General features: G+C 39.9%; 1 protein-coding gene across 2 annotated transcripts in view; it reads left to right on the top strand.

Moving 5' to 3' along the window:
* LOC149151312 (sec34-like family protein) overlaps nucleotides 1-24,588 on the top strand; it is a 300,763-nt gene that overhangs the window by 158,632 nt on the left and 117,543 nt on the right. For both annotated transcript variants that reach the window (XM_089439315.1, XM_089439314.1), the window contains exons 15-17: nucleotides 12,195-12,283; nucleotides 12,518-12,737; nucleotides 21,305-21,388. In XM_089439315.1, the coding sequence (XP_089295441.1) occupies nucleotides 12,195-12,283; nucleotides 12,518-12,737; nucleotides 21,305-21,388 (393 nt within the window). The remainder of the gene's footprint in view (nucleotides 1-12,194; nucleotides 12,284-12,517; nucleotides 12,738-21,304; nucleotides 21,389-24,588) is intronic.

Below are 24,588 nucleotides of genomic sequence, written 5' to 3'. Positions count from 1 at the left end.
GTCCATCTGGTGAATCTAGCATCCCCTCTGAGCTACTAGAGATACAACTGACTAAATAGAAGTATATATGACAACTAGAAGATATCCTCATAATCTATGCCTTCCTTCTGTTCATACCCCTTTGCCACAAACCTAGCCTTGTACTTCTCGATGTTGTCTGTTATGTAAAAAATTATTTAGTATTTAATTTTAGGTTTATTATTTAATTTTAGGATTAATTAGACGAAAGGGCACGATCATAAGATCATGCCCTTTCCCCAAAGGGTGTCCATGGCGATATATAAGCCAGGAACCCCATTGTAAACATTCATCATCTGTCAATTCAATTATATATATATATATATATATTTATATTTTCTGTGTATCGAGAAGTTTTACACTTCATCTGGTATCAGAGCAGGTCGATTCTCTGCTTGCAAAACACATATTCTCACTAACGCCACCGATCATCGACCTCATCTCTTCGCTGTTACCGTAACTTTGTTGGCCGCCAACTGAACCCAACCCCTTCACTCTGCCTGTTCCGCAAATCCCTAAATAGTCATTACCGTCTCCACTACGCCATTCTATTGTTGTCCTGGTTGTGTTGCCCTAGGACCTGTCCCTGTTCTCGCATTTCCTTATCAACTCCATACCAAAGCCCATCGTTGTATCTGTGGTTTCGTGTGGTGGACCTGCGGCTGCGTGGAATAGTTTTGTGGTGACCTGCGGCTGATATGTTGAACCATCGCCGAAAATGTGTGTCGTGGACCTGCTATTCCATGCGGTGGTCTCTGCAGTGAAATTGCTGTCTGTGCAGCGATCTCTGTGGTGACATTTGCACCAAAGGGTCGACCGTTAAAACCATTCCGCCTGCTCAAAAGACATGACTATGGCAGGGGGGACGTAACTGTCCGTACGATCGATATATATATATATATATATATATATATATATAAAGTTATTTTAATTAATTAAATTTATTAAAAAAAAACTTATGTCATATAATTAAACTAATTAATTTAATTTAATTATTCAAAAAAAAAATTTAAGCTGACAGATAAATACACGCCCCCACAAACTCGCTCAATGTCGACAATGACAATGGCCGATTTCCAAAAAAAATTGGTGGACGCAGAGCATAAGATAAATAACAACCACGACAAGGTCAATAAAGGATTAGATGAATTCCAGATCAAGCTTGAGGGACAAGCTGACGAAATTAAAAGTCTTCAAGATACGACAAATTGAATAGAAATAAAGATGGAAAATTACCATGTCCAAATAGAAGTAGATCTCAAAGAGCCCTTAACATTGCTGAAACTTCTGTGTAAAAAGATGAATTATACAACCGCACAACTACTACAAGAAGATGAAGAAAATCAAGAGCACAACTCATCAGATTCAACGAAATCAACAGACTCTCATGAAAAAGCTGAATCCCCAAAAAAATCAGCGACACCCCACCAAGAAATGAGTAAGGCGACTCTTACAAACAAGCAACTCTGGGATACCTTTACCAATCAACACCCTTTTTTCGCTCAACCATTAGTGACATACCAACGAAGGGCAAAAGTTGAGATGCCTAAATTCGACGGAAACGAAAAAAACAATGTTGCATGGATAAATAAATCAGAAGAATACTTTGAGATATATGACATCAATGACGATGACGAAAAGCTCAGGCATGCATCCATGAAGATGGAAGGGGAAGCATATAATTGATATATGTGGTGGAAAAAGACAACACATGTCATTAGTTGGAGAAAATTTAAGGATGCATTCTTTAAAAGATTCCAAGGTGTAAAGGAAGAAGAGTTCTTTTCAAAACTCATCAAATTACGACAAAAAGGAAGTGTGGGCGAATACACTCAAGAATGGGAGACCTTAGTAACACGAGTACTTGAGTTATCAGAATCTCGTCTAATTCAATCATATGTCTCGGGACTCAAAACCTATTTACAAGTAGAACTTGAGATGCATGACATTACATCAATAGAAGTAGCAAGACGAAAAGCAAAAACAACCGAAAAGAAATTTGAACCAATATTTTGGTCAAAAGCGGAAAAAACATATTCAAGACGAAGAATACCCCAGTATGTGGACTCAAATAATACGAGATATGTTCCACCACATCGTCGTGAAGATGAAAAATCTAATGTGGAAATGCAAAGGATAAAAGAGGGTAAATGCAAATGCTGTGGTGAGAAGTGGGACCCCAAACATAGATGTGCTAAAGGAAAAGAACCAAAGAACCTATATAATTGTGAAGCAACCAAAGATTCAAACAGTGAAGATTCTGACATAGAAGAAATAGAAGATGCCCCAGAATTCTCACCAGAATTAGATGACGGAAGTATTCCGCAAGTGTCATTATCAGCCATGACAGGTATATCACAACCTCAGACCTTAAAGTTAAAAGGACACATAAAGAAGAACAACGTAGTGGTTCTCATCGACTCTGGTAGCACACACAATTTTTTAGATGCAACCATGGCAAAGAGACTCAATATTTTTTCATTTCCCTTACCAAACATGAAAGTGATGGTAGCTAATGGTAAGAAGATTGAAAAGGTGGGGAAATGCCATAAGGTCAAATTGCAGATTCAAGACTTTAATTTAGAGTCTCCGTTCTTCACGGTTCTATTAGGAGGATTAGATGTAGTCTTAGGTATCAAATGGCTACGAACTTTAGGTACTTATGCCGCCAACCACCAAGTACAATTTATAAAATTCAAATGGGGAGGCCAGAAGTACAAATTACACGGATTCCAAACACTAGAGAATCAAATTGTATCATCATCTCATATGATGAAGATGAGTCAGAAAGGAGCACCCGCTTATGTAGTACAATGTCACCAATTAGAAATGTTATCTGCAAATATGACCAATGAAGAGTCACCAGAGATACAAGATCTAATTCAAAAGCGTGAAAAGATATTTCAAGACCGACCTATGAAAATGCCAACTAAAAGGGAAATTGAGCATACAATAGAAGTTAAGGCAGGGTCAGACCCCGTCAACATCAAGCCATACCGATATCCACATCACCAAAAAATAGAAATTGACAGATTAATTCAAGACGTTTTAAAGTGTGGGACATTGATCATCTTGGAATATTTGATCAAGTGGAAGGACTTACCCGAAGAAGACGCTTCTTGGGAGAATGAATCATTTTGTCAACAACATCTGTCGTTATGTATGCTTTGAGGACAAAGAATTCTTTCGAGAGGAAGGCAATGTTATGTAAAAAATTATTTAGTATTTAATTTTAGGATTAATTAGACGAAAGGGCACGATCATAAGATCATGCCCTTTCCCCAAAGGGTGTCCATGGTGATATATAAGCCAAGAACCCAATTGTAAACATTCATCATCTGTCATTTCAATTATTAATATATATATATATATATATATATATATCTATGTATCGAGAAGTTTTACACTTCATTGTAATTTGCAGCGTACTTGATCTTATAGATCCACCGAGAGCCCACAACTGACCTGTCCACAGGCCTTGGCATTACCTGCCAAACAACATTTGTCATGATAGAGTTGTACTCTTCTACCATGGCATCTATTTGCACTTGATGTTGTGCGGCCTTCTGATAGTAGGAAGGTTCAACAACCTGTGCCACCAATCCTTGGTACCTGTCTGGCTGTTTGTGTTCTCTCTTGTTCGTCCTAGGAGCTCCAATGAACTCCTTTGCATACCTCAATATCTGACGAACTTCCTTGCTGGTTCGACCACTAGTGGTGGGAGGATCGTCCAACTCCTCATCTTGCCTCTGCTACTTTGTCTGTTGCAAACTCACTTGATCTCCTACAATTGAGGATGTACTGGTACTCGTAACTATACTAGAACCTTGTCACTGTCCTTGCAGTTGTCCCAACCCCTGTCGCTGCCCCTGCTGCTGGACTAATGGAGCTTTTGTTGGCCCATTCTGATCACCTGCTAGCAACTCGCGAGATTTCTTGAAGGCTTTATCCTTCATAAACTTTACGTCCCGTCTCATGATAATCTTCCTGTTGCTAAGAATGTAGATCTTGTATGACTTCGAGGTTTCACTATACCTAACAAAGAACCCCTTCTTTGCCGTTTGATCCAGCTTAGTGTGCTTCTCATCTGGTACATGGAAATAAGCTATGCTGTCAAAGATCCTGAAGTGACTAACTCCTAGCTTCTTCCCCGAGAAGACTTCTTCTGGTGTTATCTTCCCCAATGCCCTGTGAGGAACCCTGTTCTATATATACACAACCGTGTTACATGCCTTTGCCCATAGAAACTTGGGCAAATCCTAGTCATATAACATTGCCTTTGCAACCCCAACTATAGACTTGTTCTTTCGCTCTGCTACTCCATTATGTTGTGGATTATATGGAGTTGTCCACTCCCTCCTTATGCCTTCCTTCGCACATAAACATGTGAAGTCTTTATCTGTGTACTCATCTCCGTTATCCGAGCGAAGCACCTTGATCTTCTTCCCTGTCGCATTCTCTACGAGAGCCTTAAACTCCTTGAAGCGACTGAAGACCTCATCCTTGGTCTTCAAGAAATAGATCCAGGTTTTCTTGGAATGGTCATCAATGAAAGTGACGAAATACTCGTACCCTCCGAGAGATCTAGTGGACATAGGGCCACAAATGTTTGAGTGTATAAGCTGTAACACACCATCTGATTTTCTATCACTTCTTGGCAACACTGCCTTAGCATACTTCCCAAGTACACACCCTCCGCACACATCATCGTGTTCCATGCCTAATTCTGAAACACTAATCACTGTCTCCTTGACCATTTAAGTGCCATGGTGTAGATGTCCTATTCTCCTGTGCCATAATTCTTTCAGGTGTCTCCCACTGCTACTACAATCACTGTTGTTGCTGAGTAGTACCTTTGGATAATTGAGTTGCAACTTGTACAATCTATTGCTACAAATTTCAATCTGCCTCTCCTTCAAGCGATGCTGTTTAATGAACACCTTCTTCCCTACAAAGTGGACATTTTATCCCTTATCTTGTAGTTGGGATACTGAAATAAGGTTCATACCTAAGCCGGGCACATGAAACACATCTATAACATTGGTGCTTGCTTCCGACTCCCCTTGAATCTCAATGGTACCTACTCCAACTGGAGTACATTTACTCTTGTTTCCCATCTGAATTAGGAAGTCCATTTGCTTCTCCTTGTAGTTAGAGAAGTACTCTCTAACTCCTGTCATATGAGTTGACGCTCCACTGTCTATATACCAGACTCCCTAGGAAGTTGAGCTAGAGAGGCAAGCTATCTGAGCAAATTTGTCCTCCAATTTGGAAGACAAATGTTGCTTCCTAAATGTCAAGCCTTTCTACGACCATACTAGAGGAATCTAATAAATCTACGGAAGACATCCTGAGTATAATTTCTGTGTGCCTTTTCGCTTCCACTCAGCATTGATTTGTGACAACAAAACCTACGACAAATCAATTGCACCAAGATCTGCTCAATGAACTCACTGATCTGCTCACCGAAACCCTCCATCCGACAAATCGACAATTGCAAGTTTTTTCCATTGAGGTTGATCGACATTTTCTGCTCACTGCAACTGAACATCGAACCCTTTGCCCTTGTAATTCACACTCCTTGGTGGCTTGCACAGATTTGAGAAATTATGCTTCAAATCTCCTTTTGAATCTGCAAAATTTTCTTCCTCTCGCTACCAAACCTTTGATCTGATCAAAATAACTTTGATTCCATGTGAAAATTCCTTGAAATGCAACAACTGGAAATTTATTCTTCTAACCGATTAATTATGCAGTTTATTTGCTACGACAAACAATGAATAAATCACACTGTAATTCTTCACAATAAAATTCTACTCCGAAAAATAAATTGGAACTGAGAAAATAGATGCACACACATAATAAAATGACACCAATATTTTTGGACAAAAGTCTCCGGAAAAACCCAATAGGGAAAACTGGTGCAACAGATGAGGGTTTATTTTTTATTATGCAAGAGTACGAATTCTGAGTACAATATCTGGAGTACAATATCCTCCAACAAAATAATCTAGGAAAATAATTTTGGAGAAATTTTCTCCCTTCTGCAAATTATCTCGGCCTCCCTTTGACCTGCTCGAACCCCACTGAGAAACTCAACCTCCAAGGATTCACACTGCTTGGCCTAGGAAAATTTGTATGACTTTCTAGCTGGCTCCAAATGAGCCGTCTTGCCTCCTTCTGCCATTGGAATAAATTCACTTGGCCTTCTGGAGCTCGATTTGATCTCCAACAACACTCAAACCCTCTTTTGGCAACTCGCACTGGTTGTTCGACCTTCCTGCAGAAATATTTCGGCCTCCTTGCTCTGCTGCTGGGAATATTTGTTGGAATACTCTGTTGCTGCTCCCCTAATGTCACTCTTGCTTTCCTTTTGGCTCGATTTCTACAGATGGATAACTTGATCTGTCAGGGAACTCACTCTCCTTGTGTCTCACTGCAATGCTCTAGTTTATATCTCCATCCCCATCGACTTGCTCTTATAATCTCTTGTAGGATCACCAACCATTGTGACTAAATCGTTATCAATGGCTAAGATCATCTCAAACTCAATTCATGTGAGTTTCTAGAGCTTTCCCACCTTTCTTTGATTAATTACTAGTAATTAACCAATTTTCCTAAGTTAGACTTAGGAAAAAATTAAATGTTGGTTAATTAATTTAATTAAGGAGTTTCATAAGCGTATCTGATGAAACCTTAGTTTCTTAGACACAAAAATCAAGACTAAAATATCTGTCTGTGCTACAAAAACTAACAATGTTGGAAGCATGCTCCTGAATCCCACGTTTGATAGAACGACCTGTTTCACCTATATAAGGCTTCCCACAGGAACAAGGGTTTGTGGAAACCCCTTTAGTGTTAGAGGGATCGATCCGGTCCTTAACAGACCTAAGGGAAGATCGAATGGTGTTAAGCGGCTTAAAGGTCGCATATATGTTGTTATTCTTAAGAATATTAGCTAACTTATTGGTGGTTCCTTGAATAAAAGGAAGATGAACCGTTCCAATATTGTTGGTGGGATCAGTCTTAGCTCTAGGTCCTTTTTTCTGCTTTTTGGAAGGCTTTAAGGCCTTGATGCTTTCTATAACCATTGTTCCTGAAATCCTCCAAGGGATGAGCTTTCTCATCATCAATATGAAGATCATCAGAAATAATCAACAACACAAGAATCACAAGCATGCCTTCAATATAAACATATCAAGCATACACAACAATCATATCATCAACTGCAACTGTGGGGTGCATACTTTAAGTGACACCCTTTGCCATACCCTTTGCTGCTCCTTTGCCATCAATCAAAACTATGCCAACAATCTCCCCCTTTGGCATTGATGGAAATACTGCGATCCTCCCCCTTTGACATCAATGGAAAGGGGGTCTGCTTTACAATGCAAAACAATAAGGAGGGGTCTATCTTGACATTCAGCGTTTGCACAAAATTCAATATATGAAAGACAAACATGTTTCTCCAAGACAATCTTTAGGCATTCATGGTAATAATCCTTTTGAGTTATGGGTTTCTTGTTAGAACTGTCAATTACAATTTTTATAAGAGCTTAGCTTGCCACGCTCTTGATTATGTATGTCACTCAAATGTTGGATAGAGGATTTGGATTTAGACAGGTATAGTTTAAATATGTCCCCCAACCAGAAAATTACACTAGGCCTTGGTACTAGAGCCATAGTGCACATTTGACTTGTATCATCTGCTTATCATTATTGACAACTTTCTTACTAATGACGCATATAGATTGGGCGTATATAATCATATATGGGATGCTCATCAAAATCATTTGGCAAGGACTCCCAATGCAAATTTGGAACCCAACTAGCATTCTTCAATACTTTCAAAAGCTGCCCAAGCAAAATTTGATCGCCAACAGAGCTCAAATGGAATCCGTCACTCAGACATTATGTCTCCTAGTCCTTTGTTCTTTATAGTATTCTAGAGATCTACCATGCCAACATCCATCTCCTTCGCCACTTTATGCGGGCTTCAACATACTCCACATGTTGATTTGTATGATTTGGGTAATTACCTGCAAGGCTACCCCACTTGCGTCTGGCATAAGCTCATCGTGCTTCATCAAACACAAGTGAAGGAGTTATAAGAACTACATGAGATGTCTCTGACAGACCCTCGATATGTGCACATATTTGTCAGTTGCTATGAACAACACATGACCGTGTTGTTTAATTCTCCTCTGAGACACTCTCACTATATAAAAACCAACAAACATTGCAATTCGTCATGGCTCATTTCTGTAACACATATGGAACCTCTAGCATCCAAAATGTTGAAAGCATGAGAGGTCTTGAGAACATGGTCATACACAGGAATTGCAATCTCCTTCAACAATAATATATGTGCTTCATGCTGAGACATTAGGATACACTCAAGACCATATGTAATATCCACTAGAATAGGCATCAACTGTAAACTCCTAGCCTTATTGCTATTTTGCATTGCTGCACAACCAACAAAAGCTCAATAATCTTGTAGCCTCTTAATAGCTTCTTGAAGTGTAGGCACGAAGACGTTGTTGCTAAGATTTCCCTTAATTGAGGACATCCTTCCTTTGCGCGTACACACAAATTATGAAGAATTTTCGCAACAACAATACCCCACAAGGGGTGGTACATCACATAGATCAGTCTTGCCATCACGATTGGATACACACAACTCTTTGCTTTAGTCACTGCAATAGAATACCTTTTGCAGCTCCTGTTCTGGCATGGTTTCCTTATCTCAACTACTAACATGTGATTTTAGACCAATAATGTATCGACCCAAAGTTCAGGTCATTCTAGAATACCACACAACTTGTAAGATCAATTAATTAATCATGGGAGTTGACTAATCTAGAATTAATAGTGCAGATTAGGTTGCCCTAGTTGACTAATCTAGCCTTAAAAGGACCGAATTTAAGAGGATAAATTTATGGATAAAATTTTGAGATGATCACCAAGTGATTGGACTAGTGCCTTGCCCTATGGGAATATGGAGTGAAGGATGCTTAAGATAAGCCTAATTCCCTCTAAGGAGGCCGAAATTTGATGCCCAAGCTATCAAAATTCAAGCAATTACCCACTTAATGGAATAATCGATTTTGATAGAGAATAACGTGAACTACTCCACTAGGAACATTCATTACATGTTACGATGAGTAATGCATACAATGTTCATCTAGATATTCTCCAATAAATTAATCTTCAACAAATTAGGGCACAAAAATTAACGTAGAATCAATAGTTCTATGCATTAGACATTCAAGAAAAAGATATTCAACAATAGATTCTACTTACAAGATAATATGCAATATATACTTCCATTAGACCAAGAAAAAGCTCCAAAGAATGTCAAAATCAACTTCCATACATCAAAATGCATCCAAATATCTCCAAAAATCACCCACAAGAAGCAAGTGCAAGTTATCTAAGGGTTTCAACATTCACAAGTTTGGTGATGATTGATCACAATGGAGTGATCTCCAATATATACAAGTCCTACTAAATCGAATTATACCTAAAAGCTTCTCTAAGTCATAAAGTAATGTGAGAAAAACACTCTAGGTCACAGGATGGCCTAGTAATCAATGTGCAAACATAATAATTGACCCATAAGAGGTCTGCAATGTTGACGTCATGCATGCATTGAGCTCCTTATGTGCCAAAGTGAGTGTAGAGGGCCCCTAAAATCAAGCCTTAGGGCTTGGCCCCTAGACTTCCATGCAAATAATCTTGTGGACCCAAATTTTGGGTTTGGGGCACAAAACTGGGTCTCACGGGTCTTCAAGTGGTGAAATCTTTGTCTCTGCTCCAATGTTAAGGACATTGAAGATGGTGGTAGCCCTTCGATGTCTGAAGGTATGAGACAAACCTCATTTGGGCCATAGATCAACTGCCTGATCCTCATGAAGTGCTAAGTGAGCTGGGGGTATGTTGGTCCAGGTCTATCATCCCATGAATAACATAGGGAAAAGTGCAGAAGTTGTGGGCTATGAAGGATGCTCTAAAATGCTCTAGAGTCCCATGGCTCTCAACGCATCACCTGTGGGTGTCATTGTGGCCCTCTAGAGTACCTGGACCCTAGTTGAGTTGCCCAGACCTATTAATGGAACCCCCTGCTAATCACACATTATCTAGTGCTGCAACTTTCATCATTAGGTACATTAATCATTAATGCATCTAAGTGGACCAAGCTTGAAAGAAATGGGCATAATAATACTTCATAGGTGGCTTCTCTTCCAAAATTGGGGCCTTAGTCCCATAATAATGTTACGTCCCTAGGTAGGAGTGACTAATAGATGACCCTATTAGGTGTTTCCAATCCCCAAAGGGAAGTGACATGTCCTCAATCCTCCCTTCAATCAGTAGGTGCCAAGTGAATAATAATGGAACTGAGAATGGGGAAAAAGGGAAATCCATGGTCAAGTGCCATGGTCAAAGGGACCAACTATAATGTGATATCTCATCTTGGGTGTATAGATGTGAGGAGGGAGCAATCGTGGGTGTGCAAGTTACCTCAACCTTTGTTTTTCCACCCCTCTATATTGCCTTTTTCTTTTTCTTGCTTTTTCCTTGTATTACTGCTCATAGCTTGAGGATTGTGAGCTTGCTTTGTATGATGTATAGCAGTTATTAACTTATTACCTCCTTTAGGATGGGGTAGTTCATCTCTCATCAGGGGTTGGGACATGCAGGGGTTCCTTGTCTTCTATGAGACAAGGAAACATTTTCCCAGGAATCGGGTGATGGTTATATGATAGAGGTAGAGCTCATGCTTGGCTTTTTCCCATGTGTTAATTTATAAGTCCCGACCATCTTTTGCATTTTGATTTTTCTTTTGTTTTTATTGTGGCCATCGCATGCTTTTTCCTTTTCTTTTAGCTGCATCAACCTCCTTGGGTGTGTTTCTAGGCCCCTACCTAAGGTATGAGGATGTGTGGGTGCCAAATCCCAATGAACCAATGGTCAGTTGACCCGAAGAAGGGAGGTGGAATAAGGACTTGTAATGTACAGAGGGGGGTGATAAGTATGGAAAAGGGATAGATAGGACACTATTTGAATCATGGATTCCCAAATTGTGCCCCTTCCTAAAGCCATGGGCCATTACAGGTGGTCCCATTGGACTAGGATAGAAAATTAACCCCCATTTAAGGTGAGGGAACAAGACTACGGTCAAAACTCTTCTTTCTTCCAAGTTATCCCATGATCCATGTTAAAATGGCCAAATACAAACAAACATAAGGACCGGATTGCACAATGAATAAAGTACATTTTGATCAGAAACCCACCTTCCAACACACACTCTTGACAAATGGAGGAGGAAGCATGTGACTGATGCAGATAGCGGAGATATGAATGACACATTACATTGGCTACAAGGTGGCTCCCGGGGGATGCAAGCTGCCCGCTAGAAGAGATGAATAGGAGAAAAGTTTCTCCAAGCGGTCTTCCACTTTTTAGTGGGTAACAAGCTTATTCTTACAAAATCATTGTTATAGTTGGTCAACAGAATTCTCACGGCAGCCAAATCATAGTATAGTTATCCAATGGTTTTGTAGAAATGCAGCTTAGGTAGACTGTAATGAAACAATAGAATACGCTACTTTCAACATGCTCTTGGGGACCAACATGTCTAGGGCATGTGTTAATGTGTTAATTTATCGTTTTTTTAGAGGATCATGGGTGGAAAGTCATTTAGCAAGGCATTAAAAGATTGAATGATAGTTTTCTAGTTGACTTATGTAGTTTTAAATATACTCTTTGTGGTCATACATAGAACATTTGAAAATAAGAAAGTTGTTGATCTTCTTTCCTTTGTATTGCCTCTTTCATCTACCAGCTTCACATGCTAAGTGCTTACTTTTGCCACTAAGTGGTTATTTTGGGAAGGTATGTCCACCTTTAGATTAATCCAGGATTGTGGGATGTTAATAGAACAATATCAACATTCCTGAGATTAGAGTGCATTACACATTCCTTCCAATAGTTGTTAATCAGATTACAAAGAAATCTGAAAATGAAAATAAAACATATTCTCAGGGCCATCCAATTCCTGTTCTTTATTTAAAAAAAAACCAACAATGGAGTGCACAACAAAGCTATACAAACTATTCATGGGTTATCTTAAACTGCTCTTTGTTGATTTTCTTATGTTCCAACAATTTCAGGTATGCCAACTTGAGCATCAACTGTTTGATCACTTTTTCCCTTCATCTTCTGCAGAGAGCTCAAATTTGGCTTCCTTAGTTGATCCATTGTAAGTATTGTCCATCTCTTTTGCATGTGAAGTTAAAGTTTGGAGTTTATTTTTCCTGTCTCATTATTTAATTGAATGTATCAATCTGGTCTTAGTACATTACACATGAGTATTGTCTGAAGCTTTGAGAGAAGTAGACTGCCTCGGGAAACAAATAACATGGTCATATGCTTGCTACAGTTTCAAGTGACTTTAGGAAGAAGAACATTGACTTTTCCAATACGAGTTTTGCAGGTGCACATTGTTATATGATACTTTACGCCCAAAACTAATTCATGAAGCAGACCTTGATTTGCTGTGTGAGCTGGTTGACATTCTTAAAACAGAAGTTCTAGAAGAGCAGCTAGTACGGCGAGGAGAATCTGTTGCTGGATTACGGCCAACTGTCTTACGTATTTTGGCAGATGTACGTGAACGATTGACATTTCGTGCCCAAACTCATGTGCGCGATGAGGTAATTTTATGATGAAAGCATGACTTGTTTAAGCATGGTGGATAAATTTATGGTAACAAAGATGCTTTTGTTCTCATCTTTAATGTGTTGGTGGCCACTTTGAATTTCCATGTATGTGCATTTTTTATCCGTATAATTTTGCAATACCTCAATAGGCCTCAGTTTGTGTCAGTGTATTCAACTTTATTTTTATATTATGGTTTTAGACTTTTTTTGTTTTATTATTTGAGCCACTTTTGGTGTTATGTGTACATAAAAAAAATTTCTTGGCTAGTAACTGTGAAAAATACCTAATCAAATGATTGAAATGTGCTGTAAAGCAGTACAATAACTTTTTGAATATCTGCTGTTGTCTCAAACCAGGGTGCAACTTTTTGTATTTGATTAGAGGATATATGAGAGAATCTACCTTTGTCAATTATGGCATTGATTTAATGGGATAACTGCTTTGGATAATACCCTTACAAACTCATAGAAATGTCAATACCAGTGTTGCAAACATCCCAATTGTTAAATTTGGACAACTAGGTCCAAACTCCATGTTCTGATGCTCAGATTAAGAGGCTAATATTTTTGTTGGATTCCTCTTTCTGAGAGGTGTAAAATCCATATAAAAATAGTCTTAATCCGATGAGCAGAACTTATATTTTGAATTTATTATTCTTAATAAATTATATGTGCAAAGGTCAGCCAGTTTTGTAATGTAGGCTCACATGCCCAACAGATGTGTCACACACCCTCATTGATGGATATATATATACAGGAAAAGTTGGAGAGAATTGGATCACAAAAAAAACAACTCACATCTTCCTCTCTCATCCTAAAAAGTACGAGCTACCTGGAGGACGAATTTCAGCCACACGTGGGAAGGACGAAGAGGATTTTTCTGCTGCTAGGGTTTCTGCTGCTAGGGTTTCGCAGAAGTTTGACCAGCGTTGACTTTGGTCAACACTTGGTCCAAACAAGCTGAAAACTTGTGGGAGGTTCGATTTTTGAATGCCATACTACCTGGCACAAAAATCGAGGTCAAAGGGTTGACCGTTTTGCTGCTGCGTTGACTTTTAGCTTGCTGCCCCTGCGTTGACTTTTCAGGGCAACGTTGACTTTTGTAGAACTGACTTGGGTTGACTCATCTACTGGTTGGAGGGTTGTTGTGACACATGCTGGGCTGGCTGACCAAAGGAGACTTTGCTGGTTGAAGCATCCTGTTGACCGCCGAAACAAACACATACATTTTTCTTGTTTCTGATTTGTCTTCTGTAAGATCTGCTTATATGTTCTATCTGCATTTTGCTTATCTACTTGTATGATTGCTGTGAGAAAAGTGAAATTGCTCTTAGCATAGAACATCTACAAAACTTTACATGGTATCGGAGCTGAGGTGAAGACAAACTCTATCTATAGCAATCATCATCGAAGGAAATGGATTCCTCTAAGCTTGAATTCAGGGAGAATGACAAGCTGACTGGAAGTGATGACTTCCATGCCTGGAAGATGTTATTAGATCTCAAATTAGAAGATCATGATCTCCTAGATCATGTGACAGGGAAGATTCAAGAACCTCCATCAAATGCCTCTGCTGCTGTTAAACACAAGTATAAGAAGGGAGAAATCAGAGCAAAACTGCTGATCAGGGAATCCATAAATAAGAGTCTGGTTGCCTACATATCTGAACTAGGCACATCCAAGGAGATGTATGACAAACTGATACTTATGTTCCGAGTAAACAATGTGAACCAAGTGCTATTCCTCAAGAACAAGTTGAAGAATATGAAGAAGGGCCGAGACGAGTCTATTCAAACTTTCTTTATGAAGTTGACCGAAACCAGGAACAATCTGCTAGCTATTGGGGAGACAATAGCTGATCGTGAGATGGTTCTCACCGCACTTGGAGGACTTCCATATGAATGGCAAGTATTCACAACTACCATTCTCAACAATAATACCATCCCTAACTTTGATGAGCTTTTGTCTAGATGTATGCAAGAAGAAACAAGGATGAAGGAATTTGATAATGAAAAAAATGCTGCCTATGTTGCTCATTCCCGAAAGAAGAACTCTGGTGGTTCCAAGGACAAAGGAAGGACTAAGACTCAAAAGAAGAAGGGTAAATGTTTCACCTGCCATAGGACTTGACACTATGCTAGAGAATGCCCCTTCCAGAAGAATTCTCCTGATAGTGACGACAACAACAACAACCGAAGGAATGGGAATCAAAGGAATGACAAATCCAAAGGAAAGAGGAAGGCTCACTTTGAAGGAAACCATCCACCTTCTAAAAGGACCAGAAATACCAGGTATGAGGAGTCTAATGTTGTTGATAAAAGAAATGAGTATATTCTAATATCTGCTCTCTCAGCTGCATCTCCGCCCGACACTATGGATGTCTGGCTAATCGATAGTGGTGCCTCAAGACACATCACCGGATTCAAGGAAGCACTTTCTGACATGGTTGAAAGGGATACTAATCTAGAAATTACCCTTGGGGATAATGCCACTTATCCTGTGAAAGGGACCGAGACTGTGACCCTCCACTTGTCTCAAGGACAAATCCTCCATCTACAAGATGTACTCTATGTACCCAAATTGAAGAAGAACCTTGTGTCTGTATCTGCCATGGAAGACAAAGGATTCAATGTAACTTTCTCTGATGGAAAGGTACTCATGTGGAAGAAGAGCTTCAAGGAAGCTATCTCAATTGGTTTTAGAGTTGGTACACTCTACCAGGTTGGAGGGAGTCCGTTGGGAGCTATGACTTGTGATACTATCCGTCAAACCGAACTATGGCACCGAAGATTTGGACACCTTCATTACAAGGCTCTTCCCGAAGCAAGGAAGGTGGTGACAGGGATGCCTGATTTTGGAAATAATCATAAAGGTGTATGTAAGGGCTGTGCTGAAGGAAAACATACAAGGGGACCTTTCCCCTCAAGTGTCACAAAGACATCTGAGATATTGCAACTGGTCCATTCTGATCTTTCCGGTATGTTGCCTGGAACATCCCTGGGGGGATGTTCTTACTATATGACATTTACTGATGACTTCTCTCGCAAAACCTGGATATACTTCTTGAAGAAGAAGGATGAGGCTTTCATGTGGTTCCGTACCTTCAAAGCCTTGGTGGAAAATATGACCGGAAAGAAGATCAAGATTTTGAGGACTGACAATGGCACTGAATATGAGTCAAATGAGTTCAAAGACTTTTGCAGAGAAGCTGGCATTAAGAGGGAGACTACCACTGCATATACTCCTGAGCAGAATGGTGTTGCTGAACGCAAGAATAGGACTATTGTGGAAGCTGCCCGTGCCATGCTATGTGACCAGGGTCTTCCAAAGTTTCTGTGGGGAGAAGCTGCAAATACTGCTGTGTACATTCAAAACCGATGCCCTTATTCCGCTTTGGACTCCAAAACTCCCGAAGAGGTTTTCTCTGGTAAGAAACCTGATGTCTCACATTTTAGAATTTTTGGATGTCCTGTCTATTTTCATGTGCCGAAAGAAAAGAGAAGTAAGCTGGACGCTACTGGGAAGAAAGGAATGTTTGTGGGTTACAGTGAGACTTCTAAGGCATATAGAGTCTATGTACCTGGTCAAAGGGAAGTAGAGATAAGCCATGATGTCACCTTTGACGAAGATGCTTCCCTGAAGAAAGTAGTAGATCTTCCTAGATCTGAAGAAAACCATGAAGAAAGACCTGGAAATATGGAAGAACCCCAGGATGAGACTATGCCTGATGTTGAAGAGCCAATGGACCCTATTGATCCTTCCCCTTCTCTAGGAAAGAGGCCATCATGGCTCAGGGACACCCTCGAAGATGCTGAGGGTCATGCTGCCCCAAGGGGAACATTCCGAGAAAGCAAGAAGCCGTGTAGATACCAAGGGTATCTAGCTGCCATGAGTACTATTATACAATCTGAACCTGGATCTTTTGAAGAAGCCATCAAGCATCAAGTCTGGAAGGATGCTATGCATGAAGAATATGAGGCTATTATGAAGAATGATGTCTGGGATGTGGTCCCGAGACCGAAGGACAAATCTGTTGTCACCGCTAAATGGCTCTACAAGATTAAACATGGATCTGATGGGAGTGCTGAAAAGTTTAAGGCAAGATTTGTTGCCCGTGGCTTCTCTCAAAAGGAAGGAATTGACTATGACGATATATTTGCACCTGTGGCTCGATATACCACCATCCGATCCATCATAGCCCTTGCTGCTACGCAAGGATGGAGTCTTCATCAGATGGATGTCAAGACTGCTTTTCTGCATGGTGCAATAAAGGAAGAGGTGTATGTAGAACAACCTCTGGGATTTGAAGTTCAAGATCGAGACACTTATGTCTGCAGGTTGAAGAAAGCCCTCTATGGGTTAAAGCAAGCACCCAGAGCTTGGTATGAGAGGATGGATAGTTACTTGATGAAGCTGGGCTTCACTCGAAGCAATGCTGACCCAAACCTTTACTTTAAGGTTGAGGAAGGAAAGCCTCTCATTCTAGTGCTGTATGTGGACGACCTCTTCCTGACAGGTGATGACCCTCTCATTCATCAATGTAAGAGGGAGCTTGCTGCTGAGTTCGAGATGAAAGACCTAGGACTGATGCACTATTTCCTAGGCCTGGAGGTCTGGCAGAGACCTGGAGAGATTTTCCTTTCTCAAGGAAAGTATATTGTGAAGCTTCTGGAAAGATTTGGGATGGTGGACTGTAAGTCCATGTCGACACCAATGGAACTCAACTTTAAGAAGTTGAGTGGCAGCGCTGCAGGGCCTATCTTGGCCAATCCTACTGAGTATCGTCAACTCATAGGAGCTTTGATGTTCTTAGTGAACACCCGTCCGGACATATGTTTTGCAGTGAATACTTTGAGTCAACAGATGGTTGAGCCTCATCATTTTCACTGGGTTGGTGCCAAGAATCTTTTGAGATATCTTCGGGGCACGATAAACCATGGGCTGAGATACACTGCTGGGAGTGTGACACTCCGGGGATATACTGATGCCGATTGGGCTGGCAGTGTGGTGGATCGTAAGAGCACATCTGGATGCTGTTTCAATCTTGGTTCTGCTTCGATCTCATGGATGAGCAGGAAGCAGAAGTCGGTGGCTTTGAGCACCGCGGAGGCCGAATACATTGCTGCTAGTATGACCTGTTGTGAAGCAGTTTGGTTGAGGAAGCTCTTTAGTGAGCTGTTCCAACATGTGCTAGATACCACTGTAATACTCTGTGATAATCAGAGTGGGATTCGTATGACTGAGAATCCTGTGTTCCACGACCGATCCAAGCATATTGATATCAGGTACCACTTTATCCGGGATATGGTACAGCGAGGCGCCGTAAGGCTCGATCATATAGGAACTGATGAGCAGGTCGCGGATATTCTCACTAAGCCCCTGGGGAAGGTCAAGTTCCTAACCTTCCGTGAGAGTCTTGGTGTCGTGGAAAGACCCTATGATGTGGGTCCTGTTGGACAATGAGCTCTGGGAGCTCTGGGGGGCTTTGGGGATAGCTTCTCGGAGCTATAAGCACTCATAATGCTTCTGCCCCACCCTTGTGATTATTGAGCTGGTTCGCCACTCATTTAATCTGTGCCCCGTATGCATCCTACCCATTGAGTTCAGGGCTCATGGGAAGTACCTCTCATTTGGCCAATGAGGTGTGGAAAAGCTAGAGACTATTAGCAAAGACTGATGGACGCATCAGAGATTGCCGTACTCTCTATCTAGGATGGCATGGTCCAACCACTTGATCTGGGATCAAGATTTGTGAGGTCTGGGACCTCTGGACTGATTATGTCAGTCGGGGAATGATGTCTTTGTGACTGACCCACTTCTGTTCTGAAATAAAGAAGCCAGCAAAGCAAGTTTCGGCGGGATGACTCACGATGTTAATTGCACTAATAGATGGAGTTCTCCCTAGTTGAGAGGGAGTGTTAAATTTGGACAACTAGGTCCAAACTCCATGTTCTGATGCTCAGATTAAGAGGCTAATATTTTTGTTGGATTCCTCTTTCTGAGAGGTGTAAAATCCATATAAAAATAGTCTTAATCCGATGAGCAGAACTTATATTTTGAATTTATTATTCTTAATAAATTATATGTGCAAAGGTCAGCCAGTTTTGTAATGTAGGCTCACATGCCCAACAGATGTGTCACACACCCTCATTGATGGATATATATATACAGGAAAAGTTGGAGAGAATTGGATCACAAAAAAAACAACTCACATCTTCCTCTCTCATCCTAAAAAGTACGAGCTACCTGGAGGACGAATTTCAGCCACACGTGGGAAGGACGAAGAGGATTTTTCTGCTGCTAGGGTTTCTGCTGCTAGGGTTTCGCAGAAGTTTGACCAGCGTTGACTTTGGTCAACACTTGGTCCAAACAAGCTGAAAACTTGTGGGAGGTTCGATTTTTGAATGCCATACTACCTGGCACAAAAATCGAGGTCAAAGGGTTGACCGTTTTGCTGCTGTGTTGACTTTTAGCTTGCTGCCCCTGCGTTGACTTTTCAGGACAGCGTTGACTTTTGTAGAACTGACTTGGGTTGACTCATCTACTGGTTGGAGGGTTGTTGTGACACATGCTGGGCTGGCTGACCAAAGGAGACTTTGCTGGTTGAAGCATCCTGTTGACCGCCGAAACAAACACATACATTTTTCTTGTTTCTGATTTGTCTTCTGTAAGATCTGCTTATATGTTCTATCTGCATTTTGCTTATCTACTTGTATGATTGCTGTGAGAAAAGTGAAATTGCTCTTAGCATAGAACATCTACAAAACTTTACACCAATTTTATCAGAAAAGGAATCATGAATCACAAAATCGTGATTTTTTGGCCTAACCAATGTTTGCTGATTTTTACCAATATTTTGGTGGTATCTTAATTTTGCCAATGTTTGCTGATTTTTACCGATATTTTCTCAATTTTTATGATTTTTTGGTTTTCCGGACCCTTGCCGATTTTATGCCGATGTTGACGTTTGCGACATTGGTCAATACCCTAGCAAAAGAAATATTGCACACCAATCTTCACATTCTATATGAAGGATTACCTCCTACTTTTGCTTAATAATGTCTAAATTATATGAAGTACACCACACAATGTGTACGCATGAATGAAAGAGGAAGCCAATTGAGAGAAGTTAGAAATGAGAATTTCATGAAATCAACTCAGAGTTTCATGGATAAATTAGTGGAGATAGTTGTGGATATGGTTGAATTGAATATTTAATTTTGACATATTTGTTATGGTTTCCTGAAGATATATAAAGGGACCAAATGAACTTTACACTAAAGAAACCCCCAATGGGGAAAATCAATTCAATCATTTCATTCCTGTGTATTTTTCAGCCGATGTCCCTTGTTTGATATATCTTTGAGTGTACTTGTTTCCAAGTCTTAAAGCTCAACATCTGGTATTAAAACCTGTGGGGATCCTAGGCATGCGTTATGGCATGTTGTCTTAGAGACTATGAGTCCTTGGTATTTGTGATGTCATGAAGGTTGAGATTTGTTTATTGCGTGTTCTGATAATGCATGTTTTGCTTCCTCGAAGATATATGTTGTGCCACCACTGTTGTGATTTGGTGCATTGAGATTTCAAGGTTCAGAGCTGGAAAACACAATATCATAATTGCAACGTTGTCGGTGAGGAACAAAGAAATGTTAGAGATTTGTGGTTGATCATGTGGAGAAGAGCCACAAGCAGGAGGAGATTTCATCAAAGAGGCTTCCCAAAATGGTGCCTTAGTGGTTAGAGATTGCTGCTTTTGGTGATACATTATTTTCATAATAGTACAATGTTCTAAGGTTTCTCATGGTTCTGGAGAATTGCTTATGTATGTGTTTGTGGCTCATGGAACCCATGAAAGCATTGTGATAGTACAACACATTAGAGCTGATAGATGAGGAAGGAGTGCTTCCATAGACAAGGAAGAAGGTGAGTGCTCATCAAATTGTTGTGATTCAAGAAAACACAAATCGCTAGTTTATATATGCAAAGCTCTTCTTAACCAAATTCAAGCTTTGTTTTCTAAGAAATCAAGGAATAAAAGGTGGTTAAAAGACAGTCTTGTCATTCTTTTTACCAAGTATCTATGCATCTTGGAGATTAGTTGGGAAAAAAGAAACAGGTGATAATAACATCCACAAATGAGCAACGACAAGGCCATGGGACTCTAGTATAAATCGATATTAATAGCCAAATGAGGAGTTCTTAGGGAATCTTTTCTATTTAATGTGAAGAAAAGAATGCAAGAATATGTGTAAAAGCATAAATGGCATAATTGACAATGACTTGCTTTAAGCATTGAGAGCTCGTGTTGCATCAATAGAGAACGATGAAGTAAATTTCTATTATGGGTTATATAAAAATCAGGTTTCATCTCAATACAAATTGTATGAAAAATCAAACATAAATGGGGATGATTTTTTGCAATGAAAGTTACACGTCTTTTCTGGACTAGTTGCACATTTTTCAAGGCTTCACAGAGCAGTTAATATTGATGATTTTGTGTAGATAGGCATTCTGGAATTTTTAGTACTAATTTATGAAATGTTTTGATGGCATTACAGATTGCAAACTATTTTCCTTCAACAGAGGACCTTGATTATCCTGCAAAGCTAGAGCATGCTGCTGTAATAGAAGCTGGAAATGAGGTGATGGATACATATTTGTTTTCAGTTCCTGTTGATGTTTATTTTGTCAGAGTTAACTTTTATTTTTGTTTTTCTTCTATAATGAGCAAATGTGACATTACACCTACCATACATATAATTCATTAATATTCATATTTTAACATCCTAGTATCGTGAGTTTGGCCCCGGAGTTTTCTGTCATTTTTAGTATTGCTGTACATCTGGCATACGACGAGAAGTAATAAAAGTTATGTTCATAGTTTGATTCTCGTGTCATTTTTCTGATCTTCTTGTTCTATGATGATTTTGGCATTGTGTAGAATCTAGATTGCAGCCAAAATTTGGGTATCAGATTGAAGGAGCCTAGAGATTTCGTTTCTTGTTGCCTACATATTCCATTTCTTGTTCTTTGGAACTTAGTGATTGACAGAGCTGTTACAAGTTCATATCAAGAACAGCATAAATTCAGAAGGGATTCAACTGTAAATGATTGGCTTTCCTACCCTCTCTCCAAAACATTGGAGATTGTACAGTTTGCAGAACATGAAAGTTTTGTAAATAAATTTCCTAAGGTCACTGTTTGGAATTTTGCAGTATTTGAATACTATTTAGTCCCTGTTTTCACTGGTGAGAGTATTTCCTCTAGGTCTTCAACACTATTCTCTTGCTTTTGCTGATTTGTCTTGCATTGTTTTACCTCTTTGTCAAGACTATAATTTTATTAATGTCTGATGAGTGACCGCAAAAGTTGGTCAATGGGACTGAAGAGTACAACCAATGTGGTATAGTGTGGGAGTGTGAGTGCAGCTCCTAGAAAATGCCTAAAATAATATAAACAAAGAAACCTACATAAGCATAACATCAGAAGATATGTATGTAACCATGACAAAAGGATGACAAAGGTATGGTGATGCAAAATACCAAATGAGTTTGTCCAAGACTGAAGGTGGACAACTTAAGAATCTGTCAATAGAGAGTGAGAGAGAGAGAGAGAGAGAGAGATCAGATGATGAGGCAGATGATGCCAAGGTCTACTGAATCTAATGGTCGAGGGTGAGGGGGGCAAACTGGGCATTGGCCTGTTATCGGAGTCCTCTAGATGCATCAGGGCGTCCGATTGTATGATCCTTGGGGGGATGTATGAGTGAGGGATACTCCCAGCATCCAAAGTTGAAAAAAGGAAACTCTGAATTCTCTTAAACAAGTAAGAATTTACCCTCGATATTGATTGCGGATGGGTAGTGTTACCCACCCAAATGGGTAACCCTTAGGAGAATTTTTTTCTCTTGATTGATCAGCTTGCCAGTTAGCAGCCCTATTGATGATCTAAAAATAGCTATGCCTCAGAGCTCTCCATGCTTTCTTGCCCTATTGATTGTCAGTGCTTTCTTCCTCACCTAGCATGCTTCTTGAAGGAAAGTGCATCATCTATTATGAGGTACATTAACCATTTTTGTAATTGTATTATTTCATTCAATGTTAAGGCCATTCTAATATGGATGACATGTTTAGCTTGATGATTGACTGCTCTTGATTGTATCCTTGTTCCTATGCTTCACTTGGGAGGTTATCCCCTTTTCCCAGGCTAGTGTGATCTTTCCTAAGGCCTTGCCTTTCCACTATCAAGAGGGGCAAAAATAGGAGGCATTGATTGATATGGCATGCCCAAGGCAATCCATAATAATTACTTTCCATTAGTCCATTGTATCCACCTCCAATCTTTGGGTTGGTTGTCATTTGTCACTAGTCCTATCTCTTTCTTATCCTCATCTTTGAGCAAGGCCCAAAAAATTTTGTTCTTAAGAGCTTGATGTAGCTGAAAGAGAGAGAAAACAATGAATAGCCACAAATTAAAGAAAATGTAAAATGCAAAAGATGGCCGAGACAAAATTAAAGTGCGTGGACAAAAGCCCAACTTGAGCTTTACCCCCCTCATAGCCATCACCTAATTCCTAGCATATTATGCTCTATCTGAATAAAAGGAACTTATGAATGTCCCAACCCTAATGGGCAATGAACCTCTACATCTGTAAGGGGTATTGGGAAGCATTAAGCAAGCTAGTTACCCAAGCTAAGCAAGAAACAAAAAGAAAATCATCAAAGTAAAAGGCACACCACAAGGGTGGTAAAAATATGCCAAGGAAAGGGGTAACTCAGGGCCTCATGATTGCTCTTTCTTCACATCATTGCACTCAAGATGTTGGACCCCATTCAGTTGGTACCATGACTATGACATCTTCCTTGAAGTCTTTCCCATTCCATTAGCATCATTGTCACATGCACCTAAGGATTAATGAGCCTTCCTAGGAATTTCCCTTCCCCTTGGGGTTGGAAGCACTTAATAGGGCTAATTGGATTCTTGTCTCAAATATAAGTGTGGTAACTTGTTTACAAATCATCATCTAGAAAGACAATTGAAGGCAAGGCATGTGTGGAGTATTTTTGTTCTCCTAACATTAAATCTGACCCCACTATGATACTTTTTTTTGTTTCTTTACCTATTGATGTTGATCTCACTTGATCTTGAGGGCATGTTTCATGTGGTTTATCTTAGATGCATTGGATAGCCCTTAAGGGATGGCTTGACCCTTTTGTAGCACATTGAAGAGGACGTCTAGCTCACGATAAGAGCACTTGTACCCTTGCAACCATAGTGTTTCCTCTAGAGATGAGCGTTGGCCCTAGGGTAGCCTCCACATGGATGTATGACCCATTTTACACCTCTATATGTTGAAATGTTGAGCAAAGAAGTTCGGTTGTTGGCATAATTGATGATGTGCCCCTGTGGACCTAGGGTACCCCTAGGCTGGCCTTGTACGTTCTTGATGGGCGTTGCCTGGTTCCAGAGCCTAGATGAGGATGGTGATCACTTGAGACCTAATTAGCATGAAGTGCCGAAACGTTTAGAAGTTTCTGAAACGGGGACGACCAAAAATGCAACCCCTGAAAAATGATAACGTGGCCGAAACGTCATATATATATATGTATGTATGTATGTATATATATATATATATATCTATAAATAGTCAATATTAAATAACACATTTTTCTGCAAGAAAAGAAAGAATGAGACATGTAAATGATATTTTAGAAGGAAATCCAAATTTATATCAACTCCAACAGATGGTTACATGATGCAAATATCCAAAAATAGCCTTTATAGATGAGGCTTTACATCCAAAACTCTAAAATCAACCTTTATATGTGAGGCTATATGACAT

The sequence above is a fragment of the Pinus tabuliformis genome, chromosome 9 (assembly GCF_031772625.1).
Source record: "Pinus tabuliformis cultivar Carrire ecotype Pingquan chromosome 9, CPIR1, whole genome shotgun sequence".
Taxonomy (NCBI): Eukaryota; Viridiplantae; Streptophyta; class Pinopsida; order Pinales; family Pinaceae; genus Pinus; species Pinus tabuliformis.
The sequence above is the reverse complement of the archived record's forward strand: the minus strand, read 5'-3'. Positions and strand labels throughout refer to the sequence as shown.